Here is a 19,313-nt window from a genome sequence, read left to right on the forward strand (position 1 = left end):
AGTAGGTCAAGCACTGCATTCCATACAGTTCCTCATACATAAGTACATGTACAACATTATAAATGTGTAACATTTGCACAAAATATCAAATTGAAACAAAATAGGATCAAACAACTTGAATATAACAAAGGATATGAAGCAGGGTTAAAAATTGTCTTTGGCTAACAGCATTTTTCCCCTTGCTAATCCAAATAAATCACCCTTAAAAATTAAATTAAATTACAGGGGCGATTTGTAATAGAAATTAGCCAGTGAAAAGAAATTTTGTTTCAAATTAGTTGATGGGGAATATGGGTATTTAGCTCCCAAAAGTCTGTGAAATTTAAATTAGGGTGGATGTTTTATTTTCAAAAGTAGCCCCCAAAAAAAAAAAAAAAAAAGAATGTTGAGGCCTGGTATGAATGTTTCCCAGGCATGTTGGAACTTTATCATGTTAGTTATTGCGGACTCAGTTGGAAATATACCATCTGGTGCTGTGAACTAGGTCATTTGTTATTTCATTTTGAAGAGATTAAATTTGGCTGTTTCAATACTTCATTACAGATAACATTTATTCATGATTGCCATTATGTTTGTTTGGTTGATATGACCTCTTAATGGGCTATTCCAGTTGAAATGCATACACCCCCTGTGGAAGATATGATCTTAATCTTCCACACAGGGAGGCTTCCACACATGGAGTGTGAATGTCAAAAGGGGGTTACCTGAATGAGTGACTCCATTTGAAAACTACACCCCCTGTGTGGGAGATTAAGATCATATCTTCCATAGGGGGTGTATGGATTTCAACTGGAATTGCCTAATACTTTGTTGATTGAGAGTAACCTTCAAGGACCCATTGTGGTGTTCAAGAACGCATGCACAATGATAAGGCAATTATAGTTGAGGTGTCATTGCAACACAATGACACCTTGTCTGTTTAGACATCATAGACAATGCCTAGACAATTAAGATGATTAACAAATATTAATTATATAATCAATAATCAACCTCGACGTATTAGTACTTCCTTTTTGGAAGTGAACGCAGGAAATATCCCGATGGATACAATGAATGTTACCCAGGGAAACTTGGTGGTGCCTGTCTGGTGAATAGATTGGATACATAAACAATGCCTATTATGTTTGAATACTATGTAACAAGTCATAACCAAGTCAAGGTCTTGAGAGGATGTGAATTTGCTATGATAACCACAAGCAACATTAGCTCCATTGTATTTCAGGCCTGACTGACTGACGTCAAGCTGTATTGAGATTTCTACAGGACAGATCAACTTTTAATAAAACATTTTCACACTTTTTTGGCCCCCTTAATTAAAAACCGTGTAATTCTAGTTAAAACATGATTCATAGTATGTGATATTATCTGATCCTATCAGACCAATAGCAATAATAAAATTGAGATATAGGCTAAAAATAAGGAGCAAAAGACAATAAGCAATAAAAAATTACTTATCATATACAAGGTGTCTCAAATGTCCAAATGTCTCTTTACAAACATATCTCTTACAAGTATTATCATTAGGAAAATCCAAATACATATTTGAATAGAGAAGATGTGTTCAATTATTCGGATTTCAAACTTTACATAATTTTCTTTTTCATTGTAAGTGTTAAAACCATTTGCAAACCACCCAAATATTGGTTATTTTATATTGAGTTCCTTTGCAGCTCTTGTGCCCTTTTTAAACCAAGGATATCACGCTTTAGATATCCAAGTCAGGAATGCTGGCGATGTTTGCCAACTTTAAATATTTGATTTTGGACTTATGAATTTTAAATTCTTTTACATAGAGACCTCTCAGATGAAGAAAATACTGAATTAAGTTTCGGCTAAATGACCATGATATTATCATAAATTGCTTCAGTGGTAAAGTCTCTCTAGGCTCTCATGTTGGACCCTCATCCTGTATACATGCCAAGTTTAGGTACTGCAGTTCACATATATTAAGAAATTTCATTTGAGACCAAGGATATGTCATCAAAGTAAATGATTTCATTTTACTCAGTATATGATATGTGCCTATTTAGTATATATACTTTCGCAAGGACATTTTTCTTTATATTTTGCATCTAACATTGTCCAAAACACTGGTCAAGTGGTTGATACCAAAACAATTGTGCATCCAATCCATTCATATTGTTCTTAATATAATGTGTACAAGAGATAAAGCATTTTTAAATAGTAAAGGAACTTTTAGGACACCCTGTATGTAATACTTTTTTGTGTGACAAGCTCAAAGTGGATTGGACACATACAAAGTACAGTTTGAGCATGGGTGTGTTATTTTCAACTTGTAACACAAAGAAACTAGGAATTCCCCCGCAGATCAAATATCTATTTCCCAGTGGTTTTTACACTAACCATGTAGTATTCCGCATTGAAAAACACTAAGAATGACTGCATGAAAAGAATACGAAAAGAATATGGATTAGTTTATGTAGCAATGCCAGGTGGTGATCAGTATGATTAAATGTATTTTTCATATCATCGTTTATTTGAAATTTAAATTCATTATTACTTGGAGCGAAATTTACGAGTTTTTTTTTTTATAAGCCCCATTAACTTTGTGTTGCATTATACCAGGTGATGATTTATTAATGTGTTTTTCAAATTATGGTTTGATGTGAAATTGACAATACAGAGTGATCAATTACTTTCAATGAAATTTCACTTAAGTTGATGAACTTATTTTTCATATTGTGTTTTGTACCTCAAATGAAAAAATCTGACCAACTTTAAAATATTCTATATAAGTACATCTTTTAAGGTTGGTCTGAACCCTGGAATTATGGAAACTTTCGGGCCTCATAACTGCTAAAGTGTTGGTGTAAGTATATAAAAGTATACATATTTAGAATGGCAAAGACTTGATAAGTTCATCTGTGATGTCAAATTTGGGCCAAAATGCTCATTTTTGGCCCAAAATCCTAAAAAACCGCTTTTATGGCCCACTTTTTTTCAGGTGCAACGTAAAAAAAAAATTCTTGGGCCAATTTTTTTTTTATTAATTTTTAAAAACTAGACAAAAATATCTAGGGACACTTTTTTTTATTTTTTTGAATTTTGACCAACTTCACCAAAAATATTTGAAATTTGGGCGAAAATCGGGCTTTTTTATGATTTTTTTTGAAAATTCAGCATTTTTTTGACCATTTTTGGTGCAAATTTCTTGAAGTTGGTCGAAATTCAAAAAAATGAAAAAACGGTGCCTAGATATTTTTGTCTAGTTTTTAAAATTAATATAAAAAAATTTGGCCTAAGAATTTTTTTTTTTACGTTTACGTTGCAAAAAAAGTGGGCCAAAAATTTTTAGATTTTAGCCAAAATGAGCATTTTGGCCCAAATTTGACCTCACAGATGAACTTATCAAGTCTTTGCCATTCTAAATATGTATACTTTTATATACTTCAGACCAACAATTTAGCAGTTATGAGGCCCGAAAGTTTCCATAATTCCAGGGTTCAGACCAACCTTAAAGTCTTTAATCATTCAAAAATAAATATTGCATCCTTTTTGTGTCCCCCGAATGACTATGCAATCACTATTTTTTCTGTATGTGTATAGGTGCTAATTTGGTTAAGTTTTGTAAATAGATTCCATTCCCAGAGTATTACTACACTTGAACACAACCTTAAAGCAATGATCATTGGGAGTGACTTACACGTCAAAAGGTCATCTTGGGGTCAAATGAAGTAAATGTGTAAAATACTTAAATTGAATTTTTCCCTTGAAAGTTGTCAATCAAAATACTTCTAATGGGAAGGGGGAGTAAATTTGAAGGCGTGGGAGACATATCAAAAACATCCAGATTTCCTCCCAAGGTTAAAGGTCACCTACAGATTAAATTATAAACTGCTCCAATTTGACTGAACTTTGGTATAAATAACCACAAGGAGAACACAATTCTAACTAGACTTAGCTGTGGTCTAAGACCACGAACACAGCCGTGTTGTGACCCCTTAATGACCTTTGACCCCAAAATATATGAAAATCTCATTGGGCTAATGTCAATGTATGTGTGCACGTGGCATCACTTTGCCATGTAATTTGTGGCAGAAGGGGCATTTTGAAGGTTTTATGTCTCAGACCGAAGTGACCCCTTAATGACCTTTTACCCCAAATAAAAAATACCACGTATACACTGAGGAACATCAATTTATGTGTGAATGTACCGTCTCTGTGCTATATTTTTCTTGGCTGATAAAACTTTTTGAAGTTATTTCGTTTTTATACCGAAGCGACCCTTAATAACCTTTGACCCCAAATCTGTGTACACCCCATAGACACTGGGTAATAACAATGCATGTGTGTAAGTGGCATCACTGTCCCACGTGATTTGTGGGAGAAGATGCATTTTAAAGGTATTTCGTTTTTATACCGAAATTACCCCTTAATGACCGTTGACCCCAAATAAAAAATACCATATATACATTGAGTAAACACAATTCATGTGTGAACATACCATCACTCTCCTAAGATTTTCTTAGCTAATAAAAATTTTTGAAGATATTTCGATTTATACCGGAAGTGACCCCTTAATGACCTTTGACCCCAAATCTGTGTACACCCCATAGACACTAGATAATAACAATGCATGTGTGCAAGTGGCGTCACTGTCCTACATAGTCTGTGGAAGAAGATGCATTTTAAAGGTATTTCGTTTCATACCGGAAGTGACCCCTTAATGAGATTTGACCTCAAATAAAAAAAATACCACATATACATTGGGTGACTGAAGATCATATGCGAACATACCGTTACTGTCCCATGTTTTACTTAGCTAATAAAATTTTTAAAGGTATTTCGTTTTATACCGAAGTGACCCCTTAATGACCTTTGACCCCAAATCTGTGTACACCACATAGACACTGGGTAATAACAATTCATGTGTGCAAGTGGCGTCGCTGTCATACGTAAGTCGTGGGAGAAGATGCATTTTTAGTTGAAATCACGTTTTTGACCCCTTTGACCTCTGCATGACCTTTGACCCCACAAGTTTCATGTGACATGTAGGGGCACGGTCAATGATCATTGTGACCAAGTTAGGTCAAAATCGATGTAAGCGTTTGAGTGCTAGAGCAAATGTAATGGTTGACAGAAAGAAGAAAGAAAGAAGAAAGAAGAAGAACCTGTAAGAAAAAAGACACAGCCGTGACTAACGTCACGGCTGTGTAAAAATCAACATTTTGCTTCAGATCAGTATCTAGAGAATTAATTTGATACTGGTATGAAATTCTAATTATTTTATTTCCTGGAATATCAGTCAGTGGCATATGATATTATGGGATTTGCAATCACTTGTTTCAAGAGCAAGTAATGCATTTCTGTGAATGCTCAATTCAGTTGAGGCTAATGCACCATTGGTGCTCTTGTGTTCACAGACTGATCTGTACAATGTTTTATTGGTGCTCCCCAGGACTAGGGCTTATGCTTCATGTGAAAAGTGATATGACAACGACATCTTGTTTTAACTTTGACTTCTGCTTCTTTGTTTTCAGACTGAGCTACCGGAGTTACCCAATGCGATGTCAGAAAGAACACGCTCCTTCATCGAATGGCTACAGGACAAGAGAGCATGGCATGCACCACTGCAAATTATCAGGTTAGTCAGACAACTTTGTAGTAGTCAACATTGTTTTGGGTGACACTGAATTTTAAGTAATTTACAGCAGCACACATGCGTAAGAAGTGGCTCTTGAATGTTATTGAAAGATGGGCAAAACTGAGAAAGCAATATTTGAATATATCGCCTGCTTCGAGCACAAACCGGGTACCTGCTAAGGCTGCTTGGAGTGCAAAGGAATTGATCACCTTAGTTTACCCTCTGCTGTTAACCGTTTTGTGTACCAAGCAGCCTTAGCAGATAAGTCACTGGGTGGGCACTTAATGGATCAAATATGGTACTATAGTTTTTGGCAAGATTCTTCAGCGGTCTGCCAATTTTGTGCATCAACAGCGTAAACACAGAATTGGGGTTTTGTTTGGCTGATTGAATCACATCATCATCACATCAGCACCTCATTTGCCCATCACCCTGCGTAGAAACATATGATCTAGTTCATTTTAAGCTATAATCAGGAAGAGCAGTCAGACACCGCAGAAGAACCTTGCCAAAAACTATAGTCCTGAAGTTGTCTTATGTGGAACTTTCAAAGCAATTATATGAGCGCTAGAGCTAGAGAGCAGTTAATCCTACGCAAAATTGAAGCAAAACATTTATGTACTATACATGTATTTGGTAGCTACCCGAATTATGGCAGTAGCCCAAATCCAGGGTATGTTTGCTTGAGCAGACCATCATATGGTTATTTAATTACTGTGCTTAGCATGCAACTGAACATAAAACCCTGTATGCATAATATATTTTTTTATAATTATTATAATTGTATGTATTATACATACGTATATTCTGAACTGCCTAATAAAAGAAGACAGAAATATAGAAATTGTCTAATGCTTTCTGAATTTTCAGCTATATTTTTGTCTCTTTCAAATAAAAAAGGGATATTAAACATGTTTTCTATTTTACAAAGCCATAATTTTTAAATGGGCTTAGCTGAGAATTTCATTCAGTTTTGGCTTAAATTTTCAGGTGACAGGTGCACTGAAATTGAGTAATGAGACAAACTTTCACTAATTTGAATACAGGAGTAATGTTATTTTATTATGGGAATTTGGAAAACCTGATTTTTGAGTTTTTTTCATTGACAATTCACTTCCAATAAATGGCCTCCTTTTGGAAAAATACAACGTCCCCGGGGCGTGTATTACAAACAATACGAAAAGCTTATAACAATACGAAGCACAAATATTGATCTTTTGAAAATTCTTATGGCGAAATATGCAAATTCGGCTTGATTATGCATATCAAATCAAATCCAATCATCATGAAAACAATATACAATGAATTACAATGAAAAAGTAAATATAAATATAGTTTTTATATACAATACGAGCAATTATTTTTATTAAAAAAAATGCATACATATGGGTGGACAAAAAAAATGTCAACATGCCAAGTACAAAATGAATCTTCTCAATAATTTGAAGGTATATGACAAATTTTAATCATGAAAATCAGAGTTAAGGGGAAAAAATCAGAACATTTTGATCAATATCTTGACTTCTGGTGAATATCAAAAAAGCAATCCTAGAGTTGTTGGGCATATGAAACTAAACATTTCTGCCAATTTTGAAAAAGATCCAATGTTTACTTTTTGAAAAGATGTATTAATGTAAAAATATCCTTATTTTGTTGTGAAATTCATATTTTCCATGGTCATGGCAAACATTTTGAAACAGTTTATTGAAAATAGTACTTGTTAATAATTTTTACACCATATAAAAAAAGAAGCGGCTGATTTTATCCATATGAACAACAACAGTATACGTTCTGTGCATTGAGAATGTTCATAGTCCCTTCTCGCAAAGCAGGCACAGTCATTTCATGACGTCAACTTTTTTCTAGGTCAAATCTGTCTCGTTCGAAGGAACTCATCGCTTAAGGCCAGAATAATGGAAGACACATTCGTCCACGCCCGAATTTGAGATTTCTTGATATTTATCAAAATTGCATTGCTCATTTCATAGCGAGTGTGTAGGAAAATTTAAATATCACATATATACTTTTGTAGGCTCTGTGGTTCTTGACTTATGTTGTAAAGAGGGCTGAAACAACAACACTTTTGTAAAACGTACATAACTCATTAACAACAATAAATCAAGCAAGTTTTCAAAGTATATGAATTTTAGAATGAACTTTTGCAAACATCACAGTGTTATTTTCCAATATTATATTGATTTTGATAATGAAAATCAATTTTTTTTTTACTGCTTCGACCAATAATACATCGTGTACCCTTAAACTGCCATCATGTAAGCTATTTCTTAAGAATTCCTGTTTGAAAATTGAATTGATGCTGTGTAACATTTGTACAAAATAGGATTTACTGATGTCTTTAACATCTCTAAGAATTCTTTTCATTTGTTTTTTACTTGTAAGAAATGAGAAAATGTACTATTTTAGATGAATGTAGGTTTAGGCCTAGAGCAGTGACAGAGAAAAGTCTAGCATCACTGTAGGATGCAGGCCACATGAGTGTTTTTTGTCTCATCTGAACTTTGTTCAGAAATAGACTATGCAATCACTGTCTCTCCATATGTGTATGTTATCAATTTGGTTAAAGTTTTTCTATCTAGTCTATATTATAGATGCCATGTTCCAAAAATATCATTACTATAGAAAAAATATTAAATTTGTGGACATCGTGGAACATTCAACTACGCTTGTTACTCCGCGACTAATCATGCTAACTACACACGCGTACAACGCTCCTCTACGCGTCCATATTAGCGAGGCTATCTGCGTACAACTGCTTACTACGCACAGCCACGCAAAGATTATGTTCCATGATGTCCACGAATTTGATAATTTTTCTATAGGAAACTCAAACTTGGTAACAATTATCCTGGATGTTGAGAATAAAGGTCATTTTGGAGTTAAATTAATATAGCTGTGATTGGGTTCAAAGTTGGTGGATATAAACAAGTTGGTGGATATAAACAAGTTGGTGGATATAAACAAGTTGGTGGATATAAACCTAAAAAGGAGAGGAACATGTTAAAACTTAAGCAAAGCAGAGGTCACTTGAGATCAAAGTTCATGTAGGGGTCAAATTTTGAAATTGCTCCGATTAGACTCAATATTAATTAAATATTATACACGCTGTGATGGACGTTCGATCTCCATGCGTGAACAGCAAAATCACCGCGTTGATGTGCGATAACAGCTGCGTGGCAAGCTGCGCCCTGCGCGTAGTGTCGGACGCATGAACACACAGATCATTTGTACCCACAAGATGGCGAAAGGCTGACGGCCTCTATTGTGAATGATAAATTCAGGCGAGACTTCAGCAGCATAGCTATTGTATGCTATTTTTATTAGCAAAGTCATTTGCTGTACAAACAAACCTGATTACAGCTATAGATCTCGCATGTAAAGGGAAACCAAGGTGTTGCATCACCACAGCATTACAGTGCATTGACCTTTTTTTCTCCGACTTTGATTTATCATTCAATTGCCCAACAGGGAGGTCACATCCTTGGAAATTAAGCATTATGCATATTTTGACTCTAGAGCTATCAAATCAAATTGCATTGATTTAATAATTGCAATTCTACCCAGAGGTATATTGGACAAAAACACTTGTCAATATACTTAGGCCCCGGCAAAAAACGCAATTTTTAAAGGCAAAAAACGAGATATAAACAAATAAAAAGCGAGATTTACCCCAAATATGCTTTAAAAACCGAGATTTAACCGGAAAATCGCCGCCAAAAACAGAAAAATCCCTGAATATGAAAAACAAAATACTGCCCTCTGGAATTCCAATCAGTCCAATGTATGTAAACATGTGCCAATTCACCGATCGAAGGATGAAAAACGTAAACAGAAGTTCAAGTATTTCCACCTTAATATGTTGTTTACATAATAAATCCTTTCTCAATTTAATAAATTTAACTATAAACTACTATAATTTGGTATTCAATTACCTTGACATGACATTTTAGAGACCAATTAAGCACTGAAACTACACACTGGTGAGTGCATTTTAAGCTTACTTGATGACATGAATTGTCAACACGGCATGGAACTCAATGATTTTCGGAAGTTTTTACGGCATTAAAAGCGAGATAATTACTCAATAGCGAGAATTGCGGCGAGAAAACCGAGATTGCGTTTTTTGCCGGGGCTTAAATATACTGCATCTGTGAAAAGAACTATGAGAGAGGGATATCTCACCCAACAAAGTGATGATGAAATTCCCAAAATGGTGCTGGTTTATTTGCAGCAAGATACTACCCTGGGTTTCAGAGAAGAACGGCAGTCCCTTTCTCAGATTGATGCGAGCTCCCTGTTAATGAGCGATAAACATGGAGCTTTGTGTTCACTTCAAATGCGCCGACCAACGATTTGACGCACAATTGGCCAATCAGATTATCGGTCTGTTGCTATAATTGTCAAATGATTGATTCAGCCAATCAGAAGCCCACTTCCGTGTTTATGCTCTGCACGCTCTCAAAATGTAAACAAGTGCCGTTCTTCTCTGACAAAAACTGTAGCTGATACTGAATAACAGTGTAATACACTATTTAGATGTTTGCACCACAAGATTTGGACATTTTTGGGGAAAAGCCATAAAACCTTGTACTCCTGCAGATGGTCAAGTTAAGATTGTAATAAACCAGCCTCATTCAAAGACCAATCACAGATGGTGTAATAAAAGCCTTTGGAACTATTAGGGAAAATCCTTTAAAAAACTTGACCCAGTACAGTTAGAGATGGTAAAATCTCATCAAAGCAACTGGCCTTATTATACTCCAGTCCCACATGGCTTACCTTATTGGTTGCACTTTGACTATACATTGAAAATGTCCTAATATTCTTAAATGTTTGTTGACCAATGTCTTTTCCATTGACATAAGCGTGTGTTTTAATCAGTTTTAGTACAAATTGATATGTAATTCATTAAAATCACTCAGAAAGTTGGCCCACAGACATATATATGATATTAGTAGTTAGCAACCTTAGCTGCAGTAGTTAACCCCTTAGTTATTATTAGCTTAATTAAATATTAATTTATTATATAAACTGTGTTGTCTTTTTTTAAATTAAAGACAGTTCTTGTCAGTTCTAGCTATAAAGAAAAATACGGACAAACTTAAAATAATAGACCAGTGCTTATATTTATATTTGTATCAAAATCATTTTGTGTTGTAGGATTGTAGGAGGCAATAATGTGAAAAAAGATTGGAAAGATTGGAGCAGCTCAAAGCACAGTCCCTAGATAGTGACATACATTTTGTACATAACAGTGAACTAAGTGCTAATAATAGTAATCACATGTGGCCTTGACCCACTCTCGCTCATTATGCTACAGTGTTCAGGTGGTGTATGACGGCATTCCCTAAATTCAGTAAATTTTCATCGTCAACCGTGTAATTGAATGGGATTATTTTGAAATTTTAAAACGCTTGAAATATCACAAACAAATAGGCCTATGTTGATAAATAATATAAATACAAGAAAAAACCGTTGGGGTTCGATAATGAACCCCACAAAACTAACCGAGTATATGGAAAATGCCATACGGCCGGGCGGTTTCACGAGTTGCCGGCTCGATCATGTCATCCGCCGCCTGACAGTGTTGATTTGTTTTGATGCCTAGGTTATTTTTTATATTTCATATTCTGACCATATTGATTTGGAGCCTATTATATCGGTACTAAATAATTCATATTTAATATTAAAATTGCAGTGACTGTGGTTCATTTCTAAGTGGAATGTCAATTACGGTCAATGTTATGATCACAGATTACTACAGATTTTATCAACAGTCAAAGTCCCTGTGCATTCGCATATTCACGAGGGCCGATTTTTCGATTGTGCCGCATCTAACAATCATGCCTGTTGTGTGCTATACGCGATACAGCCTTGTGTGTTTTCGCGTTTATGCGAAAGACAGTAAATATACGCGGTACGTGTGTAGCAGCTTCGCCTGTCGCATTCATGGAACAATTGGCCCTCATTATCGAGTGATGCTGAGACTTTGACTGTTTGGAGTTCGTCTGTTATCTCTTTCGTCCATTGTTATGATATATCTATTGTGGTAAATGAGTAATAAGAAGACTTACAATTTAAAGAAACCTGCAAATAAAAATGAGATGTTGTCTTTTGTTTTGAATGGTTTGAACAGGGCAAAATACTTGACAATGAGGGCCATTTTAAAACAAGTTCTACAAACTTTACTCCCATGTACTGTGTAATTTATACCGGGGGAGTCACTCCCATTGTGGCCTGTACACCATCCGCGATAATCAACTTTTGAAAAGCACCCTAAACAAGGATTTAACCCTTGGCTAAAACGACACCCTAAACAAGGATTTCATTCCTAACATCAAATTTCATACCCTAAATTTCTTTTCCGCGTATTTAGAAATTGCAATTTTGTTACCCTTCTTTCCAATTTTTCATGCTTTTGACACCCTAAACGCGACACGCTGCATCGTGCCTTCCCACCTAAAAATGACCCTTTTACGCTTTTCATTATCGCGGATGGTGTACAGGCCACAATGGGAGTGACCCCCGGAATTTATATAATTTACAAATATTTTTACACAGGCTATTTTGGGGAGATGGCCTGTGTATTTTAAGCCCTGGTCAGTGATGCCTAATTGGGCTACTTGGCCACCCCTTGCTGCTACTCAAAAAACTATGATGGTATTTACCTTTAAAATTAGGTTACTTATGCAAGTTGTCAAGCCACAGCAGTAATTTGACAGATTTTCCCTTCAATTTAGCCATATTATAAAGGTTTTGATTCTTTGAAGTTCGAAATTGCAATTAACAATGGGTTTTGGACCATGATATTGATTGGTCAGTGAACTTATTTTGTTAAGCTAATCTTAATATTAACCCTATTCCTGTATTTTGTATTAAGTACTTAAGTACTGGAATATTTTGGTCAAGTGCTTTTCTGCCCCCAATTCGGAAATGTATGTTCTAAATTCGGGTAAAAGCGTTTTTTGGGGTCCTAAAAAATGGCCTTGGCATTGAAAAGTTTTGGCAATACCGGCCCTTGTTGAAAAGGTCTGAAATCAGAACAAGGCATTTTGGAGCTAACCTAGGGTGGTATAATCTGGATGTTGTAAAGACGTTTTATAACCATAATAGTCTTGAGGTATACGGGACTTATTTCTATATATATATATCTTTATTATTCCTTCACAGAGAGGACAGCAAGCTGCGAATGCTATTCCTACAGTATCTCATCCAAGACCGCACAGAGTCATCTATGTCCTACTACGAATTCCTTCAGCATCTCCAGAAAGAAATCAAATGAATCCTGGGAGGATTTCGGGGAAAATCATTGTTGTAACCATGATAACAAATAGAATACAAACCAAATGATGATCGATGCGAGTGAGTAATGGAGAGAAAAAGTAATCTGAGTGAACAGTGTCAAGATGAATGGTAATTGCCTTATGTCAGGCTTGTGAGAAATGAATTTGTTATGATTATGAATGATAGCAGATGATCTCATTAATGATGATGAACCAAGTGCAAAATGAAGAAATGATGAGGGAAATGTGTTGGTATGATCTCATGGGTTTGTGAGGTTCTCTTATATTTTCTGACGATGTTAATCTTTCAGCATGCTGCAATGTCTGTTTCTTTATGTTTGACAAGTTTTTGTGTCTTTCTGTTGTTTTTTTGTTCAAATATTAAGATTCAAAATGCCGAATGTGCGATTGCACTCAATTGAAATCAAGGCAGAACTCATCCTGAACCCCGGGTCCTGAAAGCATATAGTGACAAACAGTGTTATCCACTTATCAGTGTCACTGTCCATTTCTGTCAAATGAAAAAATAAATAGAGACAAGTATAGAGGTTATCCACTTTACTCATGCGTGACTTTTAACAAAAGGCACTGGTTCCCGTAGTATTCCTCATTCAAACTAATTCAATGCATGACCTCGGAGTTACCTGCATGACTTTGGCGGGCTATTTTGAAATAGTCATGGTTGCACATGCAGGTACTTCTTTTGAAAGTCCTAAACAAGGTATAGAAGTCGCTGGTAGGATATGCAGCTTATAGAACACGGATAACCTCTATTGTGTCAGATCCTGGGTGTACAATGTAGCTTAATATCAATTTCATTGACCTCTATTTCATATGCCTAGTTGCATATTGAATATTCAACAATTCACTGAAAACCTGGGATTTGGAGTACCAGAAACGAATCCAGAAGGGGGCATGCAAAATTAACCCATTTTAGCCATGTTCTCCCCCCCCCCCCCCGACCATCCTGGAATCTGCCCTTGCGTATCTCTTGAAGGCTGTTAGATGTTCTTAAGCTTCTTTCAGCTAATTGGAAGTTAGATAATGAAGCTAAAGGTTGCAACAAACAAGGGTAAACCAAAGTGATTGACCATACATGTAATGAACATGGACAACCTTTGCTATATCAAGAAGCTGTTCTTGTAATTAGTAAGTCCATTAGGTTTCTGTAAAAAGTGTGTAATTTTCATGTAACTTCATGGTTCATCCTCTTTAACAGTATCAAACATGCAGCTTGATTGTGTTCATTCTGCAAAAAAAAACTTTCTTACGGCATATTTCTGTACACACATCTCCTATTCATTATTGCATCACAATAGATTGTTGTTTTTTTTTGAAATGGCAACAATTTTATTTCATGCAAAAATATTCACAATGTTTGTGATATTTAACATATGTTGCGACCACCCAACTGTTGTTGCTAGGTTGATTTTGAATTAGTAAGGAATAACTAAGGGAAGATAAAATTATTTGCTTAGCGGTATTGCTGTAGAATACTTTCAATGCATGAGCTCTGGGGTTGCTCAGGTGGTTGCTTGTCACAACATGATCAATATGGTATCGTAATTAATGAATGTTCGGGTATTGAATGTGCACTGATCTGTAAAATAACTGCAATGGTATGGTTGATATTTTATCGTTTTGTTCAATTTGTGTGGTGTGAAAGTCCTCAAAACTCTTCAAATGTCATAATTTCATTGGGTTTTATGTCAATTTTTTTTTTTTTTTTGCTTGCGATAGCGATGTCATATGAGTTTCAGTGAAGCACAATATATGAACACAGTGGTGTTGTTACATGTACGTTCACTTGAAAGTAGACACATAAACACAAAGGCACCCACATATTTGTTGGTAAGTAGTGATCTCAAACTGTTTTAAACCGAACTACATATCATTATTTTGCTGGCAAAATTTTAAAGAAGGACTACTGGAATAAGAATATCAAAACCACATTTCCAAAATTTTTTGAAAGTAAATCTATTTCTTAAAGAAATCCAAATAAAGAGTGCCAATATCAGGATAAATATCGTGCTGCTAATTCCAGGAAAGGAATTTCAGCACGTAGCAAATATCATTTATGCTTGGTACACACAAATTGTGATGATAGTGCAACCACAAAGACATTTCATTTTGGTACTTTTAAGTAAACAAAACTAGCAGGCTACGCAATCAGAATCTGATTTTATTGACAATTACTGAACATACAGTGTAGTCAAATTAAAGTTAAAGTCAAATTCCGATCCGCTACACAACCAAACTTGGAAAAAAAGCAAGGGAATGTGCGGATGTGGGATTCGAATAACAAAATAAACAAAAGGCTCGTAAATTCTATTTCTTTTGATTCATAATAATGTTATGAGCACAAGTTAAATCTCATTGCAGTTTCCACAGTGCAGTTGCATAATATATGTTGACCTCATATTGTAGAGTTATCAGTTTTGATACCCATTTTCAAAAGGTCATTCTATGACTATACGCACATTTATGTTAACAGTGAGCCGTGCCTTGAAAATGATGATATAAATGATTCTGGTTTGCGCTTATTGCATAGTAAAACAACAATAAATAGAGGAAGTATACCATGATTGTGGCTGGCTGCTACAATTTCCTATTTGGTGTGTCAAAGTGAATGGAGGCTATAATAACCCATATACTGAGTGATAGTTTGATAATTGAATTCTCATTAGATATTTTGAGTAGCTTTTATCACTTGAAGCAGTGGCAGAATTGGCATCCCCAGGTTTCAGTAAATGTCATGGATAATTTTCTGTCATCTTCTATAATTAGATATTTCAAATCATCATTGTTATTAATCAATGGACCATGTGAACTTGTCCTTGATTATTTATTGAAATGTGCATGGCAAATTCCATTTTGTAAATGATAGTTGTGTTAAAACACAATATAGGTATTGATTCTGTAGTAATTGCAAATGTGCATGGTAGTTTCCATTCTATGAAGATCACAGTTGCCGTGTATTGATCAGCATAGTAGTGCATTGACACTGTTCATTATCATAATAGCATCATTTTGATTAAAAGAAACAGTAGGCCTATAACAGAGTTCAGGAACCTACCATAAAAGAAGCAAATTTTACATTAATGTGAAATGAGTCAGATGCCGACCACATTAAATTTGACTTCTCAATGATATTCACTTAACACATTTGGCTTCTCAATGATATTCACTTAACACATTGAGACTTAAATTTTTGCTAGTGCCGTAAAATATGTATCATTTGGTTGTGTTTGAAATAGCGTCAAATACGAATGCAACAAAATAGCATAGACTTGTTGGCAGCTACAGTAATTTATAAGGCTTCTTTTGGGCACATCTTCTCATTAATTTTCATGACATCCAGCTCATTTGGTGTCACATGATCTAATGTGGTTGTTGAAAAAGTTATTACTTCAAGAACTCCATTTGGCCTGACGTACGTGTCCTTATTTTGCTCGCCGCAGTATCGAATCGCGCGCATAAACATGCTGAGTGTACATGCACGTGAACAGGGGCGGTTTGTTGGCACGCTTGGGCGCAACTGCGAAAATGCATTGACGTCACTACCGAACTTGAGGTGAACCAAATTATAGGAAATATTATGTTAATTATTATGGATAGTGTTTCTCTTGGATCTTAAACATACTCATCTGCCAATGCACAGTAATGTGACCCCAATAGGCTTTCTCACTCAAAACTTGACCTTTGAATGTGTTTGGTACAAAACCACATACTCCACAATTTGAGGTCAACTTTTAAGCAATAATTGTAGAATGGAGGTCAGTGAACTCTGGCATTGTTAATGAGAGTGTTTTAGCTCATAGTGTGTGTGGATTGTTTTACAGGTTGGTTAATTGGATTGCACTGCACTTAATGATAATTTAGATAGATAGTGAATATGAGTATTGTACGTATTCATGCTTTTATAGAATAATTAATAGAGGATATTACTGCCTATTCCTAAATTGGATACTAGCTGATTGCTTTGCAGATTTTATTTGAAAGGAAAGAAATGTAGGTCAGGAGAGAAAGTATGAAAGGCAGAATTAAAATAAATGTATAATTAGTTATATGATTAGGGCACAGTGGTTCAGTGGTTACGGCCTTGGACTCATAATCAGAGAGCTTGCTCGACGTGCATGGGTTCAAGTCCCTGTCCCACCACTGTGTTGTGCCCTTGGGCAAGGCGCTTTGCCTCGCTTGCCTCACCCCACCCAGGTGCAATGGGAAGCAGTTAGGCCAAAATAATGTATGTCTCAAAGCTGCTGTGCTCATTTGTTTTGCGGTGCACATTTGTCTCGCAGAAAGTGGCCAATTATTAATGATTTTTACAAAATTACACACTAATATCGGTCAAACTATGTTTCAAAGCATTTGTTGGTAGAATTATATGAGTAACACTTTAAATTAGTGAAAATATTTCATTATGTGTTTAAGAATGTAAGTTTTGAAAGTTCCAAGCATTTCAAGCTTGTTTACTAATCCCCCCTCCCCACAACTTGGACTATAAAGTCATTAGGGGGTATGCATTCTGCATTGTATTTAAAAATCTTTGCAGCTTTTGAGATATACTGTTGTTTTTAGGTAAATTTTTACTCAAAATTACATTAATGTTGTACACTAACATAAAGAATGCACAATAACTATGTGTGTTGCAAAATAAATATGTGAGTAAAGAGGTTTTGAATGAAATAACAGTAATAATTAATGGTATTAAATAATGAAACAACCTGCTTTTAAATTTTACCAAATTTACAAATTTTGTAAAATAATTGTGTAAAATAATATGGCCTCTCTGATATATATTTTTTGCTTTTTGAGTTTAGAAACATGTACCCTGGATATGTAGTACATACTACGGTTGGTCAACATCTTGATGCTGGTAAAATCTGAATAAAATTAATTTCTTACTGATCCATGTAATGGAATTTCAATGTGGAGGACTGAACCATGAAGTGTGTGTGGATTGCATCCATTATATTTTTTCTCAGTAATTAAAAGGCATAATAAAAAACAAACTGGAAACGCTACAATAGATAGCTGTCATATATATATATTTTATAAAAATCGCTTGCAAAAACATGTCACAATATCTATATATATTTATTACTTGCAAAGTAGAAAAATCACTTTGCTCAATTATTGCAGTTGACTTAGATGGTGTTGCATACCTTCATTAAATTGACCATGAATTTCAACACCATTAAATTACTGGATGTGGCATTGCTGACCTACTTTAACCAGTTTCACACATCCATGTAGAATGTGCAACCTTTTTTAAAGGGATGGCAAAAGAAAATAAAAACTTGGAGCAAAAGAAGATCTTGAAAATGTAAGATTTACAGGGCAATAATCTAGGATTTTATCAATTTTGTCTCACAGCTGAGTTGACGGAAATTAATTTGTTGGAAAATGGCTTCCAAATATTAAAATTGTATTTTGCTTTCAGATTCCATCGTTATATTTACGCTACAAAATATACAGTATCAGATGTTGCTCCTCTTGTGTATTACTTGTACTGCCAGATAATAAGCTCTAGTTCTTCATAAAACCTGTACAAATGGTGAAAAAAAAACTAAGCATTTTTAAAACATTGGAATACAACTGCTAGTAAGTGTCAATATGTAAAAAAGCACAGATAATTCTAGTTCAGTTGTTGTGGTAATTGCACACTGATGTCAGATTAAAGCGCATATGCAATAACAGACTCTGCTTTTTTTGTGAAAGTAAATTTCCACGAATATAGGCCTACAATGTGTGTAATAATAGCATTGAATGGAAGTAGGGGTTGGTGAAAGTTGACATGACTGGAGGGGGATGGAGGAGAATAATGGAAAGTCTGAGATGTGTGTATACACAATGTGCCAGTATTGTGATCAAGTTGTTCAAGTTGACCTAAGAGTGTAAACCAGTATATTTCACTGCATACCAATTCCACAAATTCTGTGATTAGTGGACAGATGGTAAAAGTGGACTTAAATAAAGTAGGAGATTTTGTGTTCTTATAATTTCACTAAGTGTTTCAACTCGACATTTTTATGCCAGGAAATATTTTATTTTACAGGCCTTGATTCTGAATTTGTAGACATTTGTGCTGATAAGTTTCTGTTTCAATATTTTCAATCCATGAAAGTTTGCTACCCATCTGTACCTGAACTAGGCCTCCATTAACTATCATTACTTTATGTCATTATGTAATACTATATTCTACTGTGATAATTATTACATAAATAAATCCTGTTGATAAAGACCAGTCATCATGCATGATGATAGATGCATTTGCTGTGATTTTCTGTATGTGTTTGGTAAGAAATATCATTTCATGCATACCATCCATACTAGTGCTGAATGTTATCAAATCATAAATATTTTGATGAATTTAACACACATGTGGTCAATCAATTTGAGTA

The 19,313-nt window shown here is 35.0% G+C and overlaps 1 protein-coding gene across 3 annotated transcripts in view; it reads left to right on the forward strand.

Moving 5' to 3' along the window:
• LOC140158852 (protein transport protein Sec24A-like) overlaps positions 1-13,349 on the forward strand; it is a 48,847-nt gene extending 35,498 nt beyond the window's left edge. For all 3 annotated transcript variants that reach the window (XM_072182105.1, XM_072182106.1, XM_072182107.1), the window contains 2 exons: positions 5,502-5,605; positions 12,794-13,349. In XM_072182105.1, the coding sequence (XP_072038206.1) occupies positions 5,502-5,605; positions 12,794-12,905 (216 nt within the window). In that variant the 3' untranslated portion in view covers positions 12,906-13,349. The remainder of the gene's footprint in view (positions 1-5,501; positions 5,606-12,793) is intronic.
• Positions 13,350-19,313: the final 5,964 nt, after the last annotated feature.

Source organism: Amphiura filiformis, chromosome 8, assembly GCF_039555335.1.
Source record: "Amphiura filiformis chromosome 8, Afil_fr2py, whole genome shotgun sequence".
Classification (NCBI taxonomy): domain Eukaryota; kingdom Metazoa; phylum Echinodermata; class Ophiuroidea; order Amphilepidida; family Amphiuridae; genus Amphiura; species Amphiura filiformis.